Source organism: Nipponia nippon, unplaced genomic scaffold (genome assembly GCF_047370975.1).
Source record: "Nipponia nippon isolate SJK-2023a ecotype South Korea unplaced genomic scaffold, ASM4737097v1 scaffold_19, whole genome shotgun sequence".
Lineage (NCBI taxonomy): Eukaryota > Metazoa > Chordata > Aves > Pelecaniformes > Threskiornithidae > Nipponia > Nipponia nippon.
The window spans coordinates 1,228,731-1,243,174 of NW_028262335.1; the positions used below are offsets into that span (position 1 = coordinate 1,228,731).

The 14,444-nt window shown below is 59.3% G+C and overlaps 1 protein-coding gene across 4 annotated transcripts; it reads left to right on the top strand.

Annotated features, from left to right (window-relative positions):
• Positions 1-1,353: 1,353 nt before the first annotated feature.
• ECE1 (endothelin converting enzyme 1) lies at positions 1,354-13,861 on the top strand. 4 transcript variants are annotated; one of them, XM_087755738.1, is made up of 19 exons: positions 1,405-1,480; positions 4,516-4,577; positions 4,666-4,752; positions 5,722-5,863; positions 6,294-6,506; positions 7,885-8,009; positions 8,305-8,517; positions 8,609-8,800; positions 9,333-9,475; positions 9,557-9,671; positions 9,973-10,083; positions 10,313-10,411; positions 10,529-10,606; positions 11,005-11,108; positions 11,316-11,426; positions 11,544-11,611; positions 11,691-11,881; positions 11,974-12,069; positions 12,356-13,861. In XM_087755738.1, exons 3-19 carry the CDS (start codon positions 4,666-4,668, stop codon positions 12,530-12,532), a joined length of 2,265 nt encoding a protein of 754 aa, XP_087611864.1. In that variant the 5' UTR covers positions 1,405-1,480; positions 4,516-4,577; the 3' UTR covers positions 12,533-13,861. The 4 variants fall into 4 exon arrangements, with proteins under 4 accessions (XP_087611862.1, XP_087611864.1, XP_087611863.1 ...); XM_087755737.1 differs by lacking the exon at positions 1,405-1,480 and adding an exon at positions 3,953-4,166; XM_087755736.1 differs by lacking the exon at positions 4,516-4,577 and having other exon boundaries at positions 1,354-1,480.
• Positions 13,862-14,444: the final 583 nt, after the last annotated feature.

Consider the following 14,444-nt stretch of genomic DNA (forward strand, 5'->3'; position numbering starts at 1 on the left):
GTGAGCGTGGGTTTGGGGGGGGCGATGGAGAAGCGGGGGGTCCCCCCTGCCTCAGTTTCCCCACCCGGGCTCCTGCTGCAGCCCACGAGTGGGCCCTGCCTGAACCGGCTTTACTGTAGGTCCTACAATAAACGCGGCTTCGTCGCAAGGGCGGGGGGGTGATGCCCTCCCCTGCCTCAGTTTCCCCATCGGGGGGGAACCGCGGAGCTCCGCGGCCCGTGGAGCCGCGGGTGGCTTCCCAGAAGGTGGCGGTCTCAGCCCAAAAATCCGCACCCCGAAAGCTTCGGGGTGCCACCAAGGGCGCCCCGACACCGCCCCGACGCCCCGGGGATGGGCACAGCTCCTGCAGGCCCCCAAATCCCTCCGGCCCCCCCCGGCCGCCCCCCCCGGCCCTTTGCATCCCCCCCCCCCCCCCCCAGCGCTTTCCCAGCCCAGCAAAGCGGTTTGCAGCCCCATGCGTGAGATGAGCGCGGCAGTGCTCAGCCCGCCGGCGTGGCGCGGGGGACCGAGGCGGTGGCACCCTGCGTGTCCCCCTCCCCGTCCCTGTCACCCTACGTGCAACGTAGCGGGGGGTGCCTGCCGTGACGGCAAGCTAATTAAAAAGCTCGTTAGCCCGGCACACGGAAAGCCGCAATCTGGGGAACTCCTCGCCGCGAGGCCGCGTGCGCAAACCCGGCCAGGCTCGAACCCCAAAACCCTTCGAGGGGCTGTTAAACACACGGGGGGGGCAAGGCTGCGGCCCGAGGAGCACGCTTGCACACTTGCACGCTTATAAGTTTGCACAATTGCATGCTTGCAAAATTACAGGCTTGCACAACTGGGCGCGTGCACACTTGCACGATCGCGTGCTTGTATGCTTGCATACAATTGGAGGCTTGTGAGCTTGCACACAAACGTGCGCTTGCACGCTTGCACCGTCTCCCGTGCGCACGCTTGCAAAATTGCACGTGTGCCCCCTTGCACAACTGCGTGCTTGGCTGTTTGCAAAACCGCTTGCTCGCACAGGCACGTGTTTGCATGGTTGCATGCTTGCATGCGTGCACGACCGTCTGCTTGCACGACCACGTGCTTGAAGAATTGGGCGCTTGCACCATTGTCTTCTTGCACGCTTGCAAACTGCACGCTTGCACAATCGCACGCTTGCAGGATTGCACGCTTGCACGCTCGGAGGAGAATCGCCGCATCCCTTTGCCGGCGAGCGAGCCGCCGCGATTTATCGGGGGGATGCTTTCAGCAGCTGGGCGGGACATGGGGACCCCCAAATCGGGGTTTGGGACCCCCCGAAAGAGTTAAAGGAGGCGAGCGAGGAAGCCCGTCCCTCCCGTCGGCCCCATTGGTTTTCCCATCCCAGGTACATCCTTTGCTCGTCACCCTTCGTCACCCTCCATAGGCCGCAGCGGCGTAACGAGCTGTGCCGGGGCTCAGGCGGGCGCTCGCCCCAGCGGGGGCGGAGGCTGGCGGGAGCGGGGTGGCAGCCATGGTGAGTGGGGGGCCCACCCGACACCCCAAATCCGGAGGTGGTGGGGTCGGGGTCGCTTGGCCAAACCGGGGCGCGGGGTGCCGCGTCTCACATGGGATGCCCGTTGCAACCTCATGGGATCCCCCCGTTGCACCCCCATGGGACCCCCAGGCACCCCCAAGGGACCCCCATTGCACCCCCATGGGATCGCCCTTTCCACCCCCAAGGGACCCCAGTGCGCCGCCAAGGGCCCCCCCTGCACCCCCACGGGATCCCCCATTGCACCCCCAAGGGACCCCCAGGCATGGGACCCCCCTTGCACCCCTGGGTGCCCCCGCCCCCCCGCATCCCCCCAGCCAGGTTTGCTTTGCAGCCGGCAGGTCCCCAGGGTGGGGGGGGACCCCAAAGTGGGTGGCCCCCCTAAATCCGCCCCAGCACCCAGCCCTTGACCCTTTGGGGGGATTTGCACCGGGTTTCCCTCTGCAAGCAGAGGGGTGCAGGGGTGCCCCCCACCCAGCAGCACCCACTTTTTTTTGGGGGGGGGGGCTTTTTGCAAACAACCCCAAACTGGGCTCTCCCCCCCCCCTTTTTTTTTGTAAACTTTAAACCTTTTTTGCTTCTTTTTAAGTTTTTTTTTTATTTACCCGCAGCCAGGGCTCTCTGCAAAACTGGGTGCCCACCCAACCCCCTTTCCAGCACCCCTAATTACCACCAGGGGCCCTAATTACCACCAGGCGTTGCTAATTACCCCCCCCCCCCCCCCCGAGCATCCTCATTAAAAGCCTGAGCCCCGTTAGGAGCTGACTCCAGGCTGTGGAGGTGCAGGGGGCCCCCATGGGTGCTGGGGGGGGGGGCCCCTGGGTGGGTGCCGCTTGGCCAAGCAGAGGTTTGGGGGTGCTGAGGGTGAAACCGGGGTGGGGGGGATGGATGGATGGGTCGGGGGGAAGCGAAAGAAACGCCATCGCCCACGATAGCGGCGGTGGTTGCTCTGAAATGGCGCCCGGGCGGGAATTGAAAGCAGCCGGCGGCGGCTCGGGGCGCCCCGATGCCGGGGTGAGGGGCTCCCCAGGAGGGTGGCGGGTGAGCAGGGTGGTGGGTGCCCACTCGGGACCTTCCTCGGGGCCTGCGGGCTCGAAGCATGTGGGGTTTATTGTTTTTTAAGGCAAAGGGGTGATTTGGGGGGAAAACAAGCAATTTAAGGCCCTGCAAAGACTTTTGTAAGTTATAAAGAGGGTGAAAATCCCTTGGCTGGGGGGTTAAGGTGTGGGTGCCCCTCCTGCACCCTTGGGTGCCCCCCACCCTGTCGGAGCTGGGGAAATGCCTTTTTATTGTGATTTGAGCAATCAACAGAGCTTGGGGGGGGGGGGGGAGGGAGAAACAGAAACCACCCCGTTTTGACCCAAAAAGGGGGTGTTCCTGCTTCGCAAGCTGGGAAGCAGCAAGGGGTGGGGAGCACCCATGGGTGCTGCTTTGCCCTGATGCCCCCAACGTGGGGGAAAAGGAGGGGGCACGGGTGCTAAAAATACTTCCCAGACTCAATTTCCCCCAAATTAAGGGTGCTGGGGGTTGATCCCGGGGGTGTTTTGGGGGGGGGGGTGTGTTCAAGCTCAGCTTGGATTCTCTGCTGTCTAATATGGGGTTGAGCCAGCACGTCCCTAGCGAAAGGAAAAAAAGTGGGAATTTTTTTTTTCCTTTTTCCCTTTTTCCTGCTGTTTTCAGGCTGGGGCAGGCAGGCGGGGGGGAGGAATCACAAAAAAAAACCCTCATTTCCTCAGGAAACAGAGTGAAAGCCTTGGTTGAAAGCTGGGACTCCAGGAATTTGGTGCTTTGGAGCCATAGGGGCTTTGCGGATCCCCCCATGGTGCGAGCGGGGATTTGTGCCCGGAGCTGCAAATTTCAGCCATGTGCAAAGTGCAAAAATAGGGGGGGGGAAGTGAAAGGAGGTGGGAAAAAAATAATATAAAATTGGATTTCAGCAGCGATAAAAATCTTGCAGTTCAAGCTTTTTCCCTCCGCGGTTTGCAGGCTGGAGGCAGGCACCTGGGGGTGATTTGGGGCTGGAAATGGAGCTTTTTGCACAACTGAGGAGGGAAACTGCCTTTTTCTTTTAACCCTTTTTCCTCCCCAGGTGGGTTTTGTGGTTAATTAAACCCAGGCTGCGATTCGGGATCCGGGGAGAGGATGGGATTCGTTATTAATTGTGCAAGGGGTGGTTTGGGAAGGCCGTTATCAGAGCCGGGGCTGAGAACTGGTGCTTTCATTGCATGCACCTTCCTGCCAGGGGAAACTGAGGCACGGCCGTGCCGGGTTCGGATCACCTCAGTGTCCCTTTGGGGACGATGGCAGTGGGATGGGGACATTTGGATGGGTGCAAACCCCTGCCCTGCGCTGCGTCAGGGTGAAGGGACGTGACCGGTGCCGCTCGGCCCATCGGTGGCGGGGGCCAGGCTGGGTTTCGGGGCGCTCACCCCCTCGGCGGCGGGCAGAGGGTTGTTTTCCCTGGCGGGAGACAATCTGGCTGGGTGGCAGGGCCGTGCCAGGGGGGACGGAAACAGCGGCGGCGGCACGATAAGGACCGGCTGCCAACCCACGAGGTTTCCCCTTGTTTTTCTGCTGGGAGGACGAGATAAGAGCCGGCAACTGGCACGCAATAACACCCAGGGGACCGGCGAGCGGGGAGGGAGCCCGTCGGCAGCCTAAATTCAAGGTGCCGTCACCTTTGGGTGCTCAGAGGGACCCATGGGGTGTTTTGGGGTGCGCACAGTTCGCAGATGGGGTGTGGAGCATGAGCAAGCTGGTAGTTTTGGGGTGAAAAGCCATTTTCTCCGCTACCAGCCTTTCTTAGGTCCCCGGCACTCCGGGGGTCCCTGGCACAGGGGGGTCCCCGTTCCCGTTTCGGGGCCGGGAGCCGGCGGAGGAGGAACCGGCTTTATTCCAGGCTGAAGGGGAGGTTGCACAACCCGGCCCCGGGGGAAAGCGAGGCGGGTTCGGGCTTCGCTCAGCTTTTGGCTCCTGCTCTCGTTGCTTTCCATAACCTTCCTCCGGCGTTTGTTTAGCGCTTTGCTACCCCGGAGCCATTCGGGATTTAGCTCCCCGGAGGAGGAGGCGGCTTTAGAGGGTGCGTATTCCTTCCTCACCCTCCTTCCTCCTCCTCTTCCTCAACCCGGAGCCACTGAGCACCTTCCTTTGCCGATCTCCCCGTGCAGATGTCGACGTACAAGCGGGCGACGTTGGACGATGAAGACCCCCTGGACTCCATCGGCGAAGGCGATGGGTACCCCAACGGCTTCCAGGTAAACCTTCATGTGTGTTTTAGGGGGGGAAAAAAGGGGGCTTTAGGTCCTGGCAAGCAGCGGGGGGGGGGGGGGGGTGCAGGAGGGTTTTCTGCCTGGGACCAGCCTTTCCGTGGGGCAAAGTACGGCATGGGCAGAGCTGTATTGGCTCCTGCTGCCCTTTGCTCGGCTCCCGGCACCCGGAGCCAGCGACAGGGGAGCCTGCGGGGCCAAATCCTGGCTCGGCTGCTTGCAACGCCCCAGCACCCAGTTTTTTTGCTGGCTGAACCCTTTCCTGGTGTGGCCGGGGCGAGCAATTATCGTGGCGGTGGGAGCTTTGTCCCCGCACAAAAGGGGATTAGGTTAATTCCTCCCCGAGCAGTGGGAAAGCGGCTTAAAAAGGACCAAGGGTGGCGAGAAAAAACCCCACGGCTGCCAGCATCCAGCCTCGCCGGGAAAGATTTGGGGCTGGAGCGATGCTCTCGGTGCTGGCCCTGCTGCCGGCCCTGTTGGTCTTTGCCTAGAATGGTGTTTTCTGCCCCAAAAATCAGAGCTCCGCTGTGGTTTTGCTTTCCCTAGCGGGGCCATCTCTGCTCGCCGGCGCATCGGGATGTTTCCTGGGGATGTTTTTCGGCCGAGCGGGAGTATCCTGTTACGGCACTTCCCGCCGCCGCCGTGGCCCCCACCCTGTCCCAGCGCCGGTGGTGGGGATGGGGACCACCCGGGGGGTCATAGCCGTGCTCAAGGAGGGGTTCGGGGTGGCACAGGGTAGCAGGTGAGCCTGCCGAAACCCTCGTCCCGCTCCCTTTCCTGCCATTGTGCCGCCCTTCCTGGCCGGTTTCTGGAAGGCAGCTGCCGTCTTTCCCAGCCTGAACCGCACCGGATCCCTCACCGGGGGCCAAATTTGTGCCGTGGGCTGTAGGAAGCAAAATGGGGGATGCGTCGGTGGGTTTTTCCGCCGGTGGGGAAACATCGCTGCTTTTCCCTCAGGTGAACTTTCGCGGCTCGAGGAGCAGCCCGGGGTGCTGGGCCGAGCGGACCCGCGTCGAGAAGCAGCTCGTGGTGCTGGTGGGGGTGCTGGTGGCCGTGCTGGCGGCGTGTCTGCTGGGGCTCGTCTTCCAGTACAGAGCCCGTAAGTCCTGGTGCCGCACGGAGATCCTGCTCCCTTGAGAGGGGTGGGTTGCTGGGGGGTTCCCTGGGATGGGGTGCTTGGGTGCAGGATGGGATGGGATGCTCACCCGCATCCCTCGCCCCAGGGTGGGATTCTTGGGTACCAGGTGGGATTCTTGGGTACTGGGCGGGATGCTCAGGTGTGGGGTGGGATGCTTGCCTGCATCCCTCGCTCCAGGGTGGGATGCTTGGGCAGGGGACGGGATGCTCGCCCACATCGTTTGCCCTGCAGTGGGATGCTCAGGTACGGGGCGGGATGCTCGGGCACCAGATGGGATATTTGCCCACATCCCTCGCGCTGGGGCAGGATGCTCGGGCACAGAGCAGGACGCTCCCCGGTGCGGTTTATCGCTCTGCAGTGGAGGAGCTGAACCCGTTGTGCCCATCCCCAGGGTCACCTGCCGTGTGCCTGTCGGAAGCCTGCATCTCCGTCACCAGCTCCATCCTCAGCTCGCTAGACCGGGCAGTAAATCCCTGCGAGGACTTTTTTGGCTACGCTTGTGGGGGCTGGATCAAGGCCAACCCCCTCCCCGACGGCCACTCGCGCTGGGGCACTTTCAACAACCTCTGGGAGCACAACCAGGCCATCATGAAGCATCTGCTGGGTGAGTACGCGGGAGCAGTGGGACCCCCGTGGTGCCGAGGAGCCCCGTTAGGTCCGAGGGATGCTGAAAACATGGCCGCAGGGATGGAAGGCTGGACTTAAACCCCACCGTCAAACCAATCTGTGACGCACAGCGCTACAAGGACGTTGGGATACAGATCCTGGCTGTGTTTGCTCTCCTGATGCCCCTGGGATTTTTTGACCGTGGTGTTGCAGCTCTTTGGCGCCGAGTAGGGGAAGGGTCCCGGCCTCGGCTCCGCAAACCCCGTGGCGCTGTTCCCAGCAGCTCTGAAATTCAGGATTTGCACCCCAGACTGCACCCAGAGGCCATAGCATCCCAATATCACCCCAAGGATGTTGTTTGTTTTTTTTTTTTTCCTCCTGCTGTAGCTTCCAGCCTTTGCGAGCAACCTTTTGGGGGCTGGCTGTTGATCTGGCCATTTTGGGGGCCAAAACTCCCCCAGCGGAGGGAGGATCCCAGGCTCAGCCTCTATGTGCAAACACCGAAGGGGGGTGGCTTATCCAAGCAACCAGCGGGACAGTTTGCTCAAGCTTTGAGCAAACAACAGGCTCCTTATCAGCACTTTCCACTGTGCTGGGGCTGATTAACTGAAAAGAGAAGGTTTGGGAAGAGTGTCTTTCAGGAGAAAGGGGGTGACGCGGGAATGGCTTCGTCCCTGGCTCTTCCCGCAGAAATCTGGTGCTGGTCTTACTGGGAGAAGGGAGTGGGCCTCCAGCCAAGTGGTCGTGCTCAGCATTTCCTTGAATTCCTCGGAGCCGAGGGACCTTTAGTTAATAAAACCACGCAGCTGGGAAGCCAAAGGTGCAAGCTGTGTCATGAGGAAAATAATAAAAAAAACAAACCAAGAAAAGCCCTAAACAAAACCCAAAACCTCTGGGGAAGCAGAATTTTAGGGGTGGGGGGGAAATAAAAGGATGGTTTTGGAGCCAAAGGAGAAAAATGAGTTTATTGTTCCTTCTTGCAGGAATAAATAATATAGGGCTGGGGAGCGCCAGCACGGGGGCAAGAGCAGCGCAGGGGGCTGGATGATGCTGGGAACATCAGAGCAGCTGGAAAAATGCTTTTTGTTTTTTCTTTATCTTTCTGCTCCAAAGAGCCAGAGCAGTCTCTGCGGGTGGGAGAGGAGATGGGGGCAGGAGGCCAGGAAGGGCTGGGGACTGTGGGATGCTCTTGGGGGCACAGAGGGGACCGGCGGGGCAATCCTTGATACCTTTTTGGAGCCTGGCTTTGCCCAAAATGGGGCTGAATATTTGTCTGGTGGAAGGGTGGGGGCTCCGGCGGGCATCAGCAGCCCCTGTGGGGGGACGGGTGCCCATCCCTGGGGACCCCTGAGAGCCCACCTGGGTATCTCCTGCAGAAAACACCACGGCCAATGTGTCGAGCGAGGCAGAGCGCAAGGCACAGCGTTATTACCAAGCCTGCATGAACGAGAGCAAGATCGAGGAGCTGCGCGCCACCCCGCTCGTGGAGCTCATCCAAAAGGTTCGTCCTCTTCCTTGTGGAAAAGCCATCTTCCCTCTGCAAAATGGGGGGAAAAAAGCTCACTTACGGGCAGTTCCAGCACCCTCCAGACCCCGTTTCTGGTGCTTCCCGGGGCAGAGCATCCCCCAGGGCAGGTGGGCAGAGAGAGGCAGGGATTTATAGGCAGATCTTGTCTCTCCTGGGCTTTTTAGCCCCATTGCAAGATGTTTCCCCCCAGGATGGGTATTGGGGGGGATATTTAAGCAACCTGAGGTGGTCGTTCCTTAACTGGAAGCCGGTTGCTGTCTGTCCCCAGCTGGGCGGCTGGAACATCACGGGTCCCTGGGCAGGGGACAACTTCAATGCGACGCTGCGGGAGGTGACGGCGCATTACCGTACCTCGCCCTTCTTTTCCGTCTACGTCAGCGCCGACTCCAAGAACTCCAACAGCAATGTCATCCAGGTGGATCAGTCAGGCTTAGGCCTGCCGTCACGGGATTACTACCTGAACAAGACAGAGAATGAGAAGGTGAGGTCATTGGGGGAAATCTGGCTTTGCTGGGGAGGTGATGTGGGTGGGTGGCACCCACTGTGCTGATCCCCCTCATCCCGCCACGTAGGTGCTCGCTGGGTACCTGAACTACATGGTGCAGCTGGGGATGTTCCTGGGAGGCACCGACGAGGAGTCGACGCGGCAGCAGATGCAGCAAATCTTGGACTTCGAGACGGCATTGGCCAACATCACCATCCCGCAGGAGAAGCACCGGGATGAGGAGGTCATCTACCATAAAATGACAGCTGGAGACCTGAAGGTAGGGATGGGGTTGGCGAGCCTCCCTGCTCCGCCATGGTTTGGGAAGCGGGGCGGATAGATAAAGGTGACGCAGCTCTTCTGAGGAAGCTCGACACCAGCCAACACTGCCTGGGAAGCTCTTGTGCAATAGCTTGGCTCGTGTCCTCTTTGGGGAAATCCCACCCTGACCCATTCCTCCCAGCCTCTGGACCACCCCAGGGGCCGGCGGCTGTCCCGCCATGGCACTAACGCCCTCCCAGCGCTGCTGCCTGCAGTCCAACTGTGGACGTCAGCCCGGTCACCTCCCTGTGTCCCCAGAGGGGCCCTAATGGGTTGTGTCAACATTTTTGACACCCGTCCCACTTTCTTTTCCTTTGCGGGAGGAAATTGTTTACTCCCCTCTGACCTCTGGAGGATGCTGCTGTTATGGGAACTGGTCTCTGCAAAATTGGCTGAATCCCTCAAACTCAAAGTGGCTTCCAGCTCGGGAAGCAGCTGCCACCTCCCTCCGATGGTTTTTTGGGTCTGTAGCAGCGGCATGGCTTTTGCAGGAGCTGGCACCGGCTGTGGACTGGATGCCCTTCCTCGCCACCGTCTTCTACCCCGTGGAGCTCAATGAGTCGGAGCCTGTCGTAGTCTATGCCAAGGAGTACCTGGAGCAGGTCTCCGACCTCATCCTGGCCACCGATAAATGGTGAGAGCCCCCAGCCCGCGCAGAGGGCTGCCCAGGGTGGGCAGGCGTGTCCTGCCACCCGCTCACTGCCTCTCGCCGCAGTCTCCTCAACAACTACATGATCTGGAACCTGGTGCGGAAAACCAGCCCCTTCCTTGACCAGCGCTTCCAGGATGCCGAGGAAAAATTCATGGAAGTGATGTACGGGACGAAGAAGGTGAGGGGGGAGCCCCTGACACCCCCAAATCACCATTAAAATGGTGACAGCTTTTTAAGCAAATTCCCCATCACATTGCATCCAAAAAAGAGATGTGGGGCAGGTTTTGGGGTTGCAGCTCCGGTGCAGGGGGAGGGATGCAGATCTGTGCTGGTTTTGGCTGGGAGAGAGTTAATTTTCTGCGTGGCGCTTAGTTGCTGGCTGGGGTTAAACCACGACAGGACCTCATCTCCTGGCAGAGCAATGGGGTGGGAAGGCTTTGGCTGTGCCACTGCTGACGACCACCTCTCGTCTCATGCAGACCTGCCTCCCGCGCTGGAAATTTTGCATCAGTGACACAGACAACAACCTGGGCTTCGCCTTGGGGGCCATGTTCGTCAAGGCCACCTTCGCCGAGGACAGCAAGCAGGTGGTATGTCCCCAAGCGAGCAGCGTGTGAACCACCACGATGGTGGATGGCTGGGGCAGCCATCTCTGCCCAACTTTTGTCCACCGTGTATCTCCGTTCACTGGGTCTTTCACCGGTCCGCATGCCGGCTCGGCCTCCCGGTCTCTTCCCAGCGGCCTGAAGGGTCCTTGAACTCTCCGGGGTGCAAAGCCGGCTCTCCAGACCGATGTTGCGCCACCTTGTTTTTGTCTAGGCAGAGGAAATGATCGCGGAGATTAAAACAGCCTTCAAGGAAAGCCTGGAGACCCTGCAGTGGATGGACGAAGAGACGAGGAAATCGGCCAAAGAGAAGGTGAGGTGCTGGCAGCAGCATGAGGGAGGAGAGGGTGATGGTGGGGGGGGTGGAGCTGGATGAGCCCATCCTTCCATCCCCAGCACCAAAAGCACTTTGGTCCTTGTCACCCCCCAGGCAGATGCCATCTACAACATGATCGGCTACCCCAAGTTCATCATGGACCCCAAGGAGCTGGATAAAGTCTTTAATGATGTGAGTTGGTCAGATATGTCCCCTGGGTCTCCTGTTCCCCCCTCCAGTAGCACGTGCAGGACGTGTGCCCATCACCACGGCCTTGAGGCAGCCTTGAAGCCCAAGTTTTCTCCTGAAGGGTCTCACTGATGTCCTTGGCCCTTCTCCGGGGACTTCCCAGAGAGGACTGTGGCCCGGTGCTGGGGTGGCTGGGGCTCTCAGGATCCCTGTCCGGGAAAAGGAGGAGCCGGTTTCTGTAACAGTGATTCACTGCCCTCCTGAGACTCCACAGATGTGGGAGAGGAGGAGAAATAAGAGCAGCTGTACCTCAGCCGGCTCCAGAGGCTCGAACGTGACCATGGAGGGAGGAGCAGGGCCAGGCGATCACCGCGCACCGCTCACTCCTTGCTCTTTTGCAGTACGAGGCCGTGTCTGACCTCTACTTTGAGAACGTCATGCAGTTTTACAACTTCTCGGCCAGGGTCACTGCCGACCAGCTCCGGAAACCGCCGAACCGGGACCAGTAAGTCCTCCGCTCCACTTGCCCGTTGCACTCAGTGGGGAATATCACAATACCTGGAGCGCTGGGATTTGGTGTCCACGAGACCACTCTGGGTTTGGGGAGTTAAATTTGGGCCGATGGCTTTGCACCGTGATAAGCGGGTGGTGTTGGAGCAAACATCAGCAATGGGTTTGTGCTGCCATGTTGGCCGTGTCCGCGTCCCCGCAGGTGGAGCATGACACCTCCGACAGTCAACGCGTACTACTCTCCCACCAAGAACGAGATCGTCTTCCCTGCCGGCATCCTCCAGGCCCCTTTTTACACCCGTGCGTCTCCCAAGTAAGAGCCTAGGGAAAACTGGGAGGGCAGGATTCCCAAATTTCCTCCCGTCCCAAAATTTTCATGGCTGTGGGGAGCAGCGGCTGCTCTCTAAATCTCCGTATTACCCTCCTTCAGGTCACTGAATTTTGGTGGGATTGGTGTGGTGGTGGGCCATGAGTTGACGCACGCCTTCGATGACCAAGGTATGGCCAGGGCCAGGCGAGGGGGCTCCTGGTGGGGTGGATGTTGAGGTGATGAAGAACCCACTGTGTTTTTTGGCAGGCCGGGAATACGACAAGGATGGCAACCTGCGTCCCTGGTGGAAGAACTCCTCAGTGGAGGCCTTCAAGCATCAGACAGCGTGTATGGTGGAGCAGTATGGCAACTACACTGTCAACGGCGAGGCTGTCAATGGCAAGCACACCCTCGGGGAGAACATCGCCGACAACGGGGGCCTCAAGGCCGCCTACCGGGTAGGGCTGCGGGGCTGGGGACATGTGGCGGGTGGCATGGCGTGGTGGGATCGGTGGTGTCGCCTGAGCCTGCTGTGGTCCCCGGTCTCCAGGCATATCAAAACTGGCTGAAAAAGAATGGGGATGAGGAAACCCTCCCAACCCTTGGCCTCACCAACCACCAGCTCTTCTTTGTTGGCTTTGCCCAGGTAGGTCACTTAGTGGTGGGCAGTGAGGATGGATGCACAGGTTTTTGTGGGGTGGAGGCATCCCCAGATGGTGTTGGGAGGGTGTGACAGCAAAACTGAGGTCTCCAGAGATGCCACGTGGTGGATGGAGAACCAGATTGGGGTGGTGCTGGTTAAAAAGCGAGACAAAGCTGGAGCTTGAGCTGTGTTGGTGCCTATCACGCAAGCGGGGAGGTGCGATTTGGCACCAAGTGGGGCCCTATGGTTGCGGACGCTGGCGCTCGCGCCTCTTGCCCTCCACTTGCAGGTGTGGTGTTCAGTTCGCACGCCGGAGAGCTCGCACGAGGGACTCATCACCGACCCCCACAGCCCCTCGCGTTTCCGCGTCATCGGCACAGTCTCTAACTCCCGGGAGTTTGCGGAGCATTTCGGCTGCCCTCTCGGCTCCCCCATGAATCCTCCCAAGAAGTGCGAAGTCTGGTGATGGGCGAGCGCCCGAGGGAATCAGCTGCCGGCTGCTTTGTCCTCTGCCGACGGTTGAATTTCCCCGGTCTTTTTGAGAGGCTCAAACCACTTCGCCGTGCAACGAACTGCCTGGCTCTCAACCGGAGCGGTGTCCTGCATCCCTGGTATCGTCCGAGGTTCGATCCACTGTGAAAACTCCTCATCCCCTCGCTCGTTTGTGAAATGACTTCGATTTGGGGGTCTTTTCTTTCCCACCATGACCAGACCACGTGTGGAGGCACGCGTGTCCGTGGGCACTATCCCATATTTACACACGCAGCGCTCCAGCCTGACCCTCTGCCCCGGCAAAAGCTTCTTCAGAGGTGATAAAGGGAACACTGCGGCGCCGGTGGGCTTGGCTGCGTGTCTAAATACACCGACGTACCTTCCTCTCTCCAAAGATGCGCACATGAGGATGGAAAATATTTTAAGATATATTTTTTTGGAGGGGAAATATATATATATATTTTTCATGCGTTGTAGAATACACTGGAAAATTTCAGGGAAAATGCATTTAAAAGCCTTTTTTTTTTTAGTCAAAGATTAGTATATTTATTAATTTTTTTTTTTTACTCGGTGCAGCTGTAGGTGCAGCACCCTGTGGTGACAGGCTGGGGAAGCTGGATTGGGCTGCCCAGGCTGTGGATGCAACTAGCCGGCCCCAGATCCTGGGTTTCTCTGGGAGGGACCATCCTCGGAGAATGCTGATGGGGAAACCGGGGACAGCGGGCCTGGGGACAGGGCTGGAGGATGCTGCGGGTCGCAGAAAGGCTCTGCCGGGGTGCTGCGACTCCTGGGATTAGCTTTAATTTCGGAGTGTGAAGGGAAAAGTTGATGTGCCAAAGATGTAACCAAGGTGGTGACGGTGTGGATGAAGCAGCTGGTTCTCCCTCCTGTCCCCTCTGAAGTGAGGTCAGCCGTGATTTCCCAGCCCAAAAGCTTCCCCAGACAAGCGCAGGTGGTTCCTGCCGCTGCTTCGCTCGCTGCCGTGCCCGGCCTCTACGCCTGGGAAACTGCAAGCCCCAAAATCACGGCCTGGCCCCAAACCGCCATCCCTCCGTGGCCAGTTTGGCACCGGTGCGAGATCTGGCCGGGCTGGGGGTGAGGGGCTTTCTTAAAGGTTTTTTTAATATTCCTTTTGCGGTTTTGAGAGGAAACCACTGACGGTAGCTCAGGTGCTGCGTGTTGTCTCGTGGGGCGCCGTTTTTGCTCTAGACAGAAAGCAAAGATGTAGAGGGATTTTTAATATTTATACGTAAAAGGAGGGAGGGGGGGAATTTCTTTTGTAACTATTTTTTCATCTTACACGGGGGGCTTCTTGTAATTGAAATAAATACTTTTTACTGGGTCTGGAGCTGCTCACGACTCTTTTTTTCTGATAGCAGGAGAGCCTTGCATCCCTTTATCTGCATTTTTCTCCCCATCCACACCGGTGAGGCCATCCTGTGCTGACAAAATGGAGCCGAGGAGGCTTTTCTCAGCCTGTGCTTGGCGTCTGCCGCCTTTCTCGGAGGCTAAAGCCAGGCTTTTGTGCCCAAAAACCTCACTCTCGCTGCGGGTGGTTGTTTGCTTTCCACCTCCGTGGCACGGGCCCCACACATCTCCCCAGCAGGGAGGTCTTTCCCGGATGCTTTTCCTTCCTCCCGGGTGAGTTTTTGGCCAGCCGGGCTGCGCTGGGATCCAGCGGCACAGGCCCCGCACAGGTTGCTCTCCAAATGGCCTTATTTATAGCTCCGCCATGCTGGCTGGATGCTGCCAGCTCAGTAACGCAGGCCAACCTTCGCTCCCGAGCGGATGCTCCATGGCTTTGCCAGGCTTGCCCAAAAAAATGCGAGGACCTGGATCGCAGGCTCCCTGCTGAGCCTCACCCCAGCACCTGGGAGGGCTGACGG

Excerpts from the sequence above, each read along its gene's own strand:
- ECE1 (XM_087755736.1), top strand. Across the intron at positions 4,753-5,721 it reads GGTACCCCAACGGCTTCCAG|GTGAACTTTCGCGGCTCGAG; the intron begins GTAAACCTTCAT and ends CTTTTCCCTCAG. Across the intron at positions 12,070-12,355 it reads TCTTTGTTGGCTTTGCCCAG|GTGTGGTGTTCAGTTCGCAC; the intron begins GTAGGTCACTTA and ends CTCCACTTGCAG.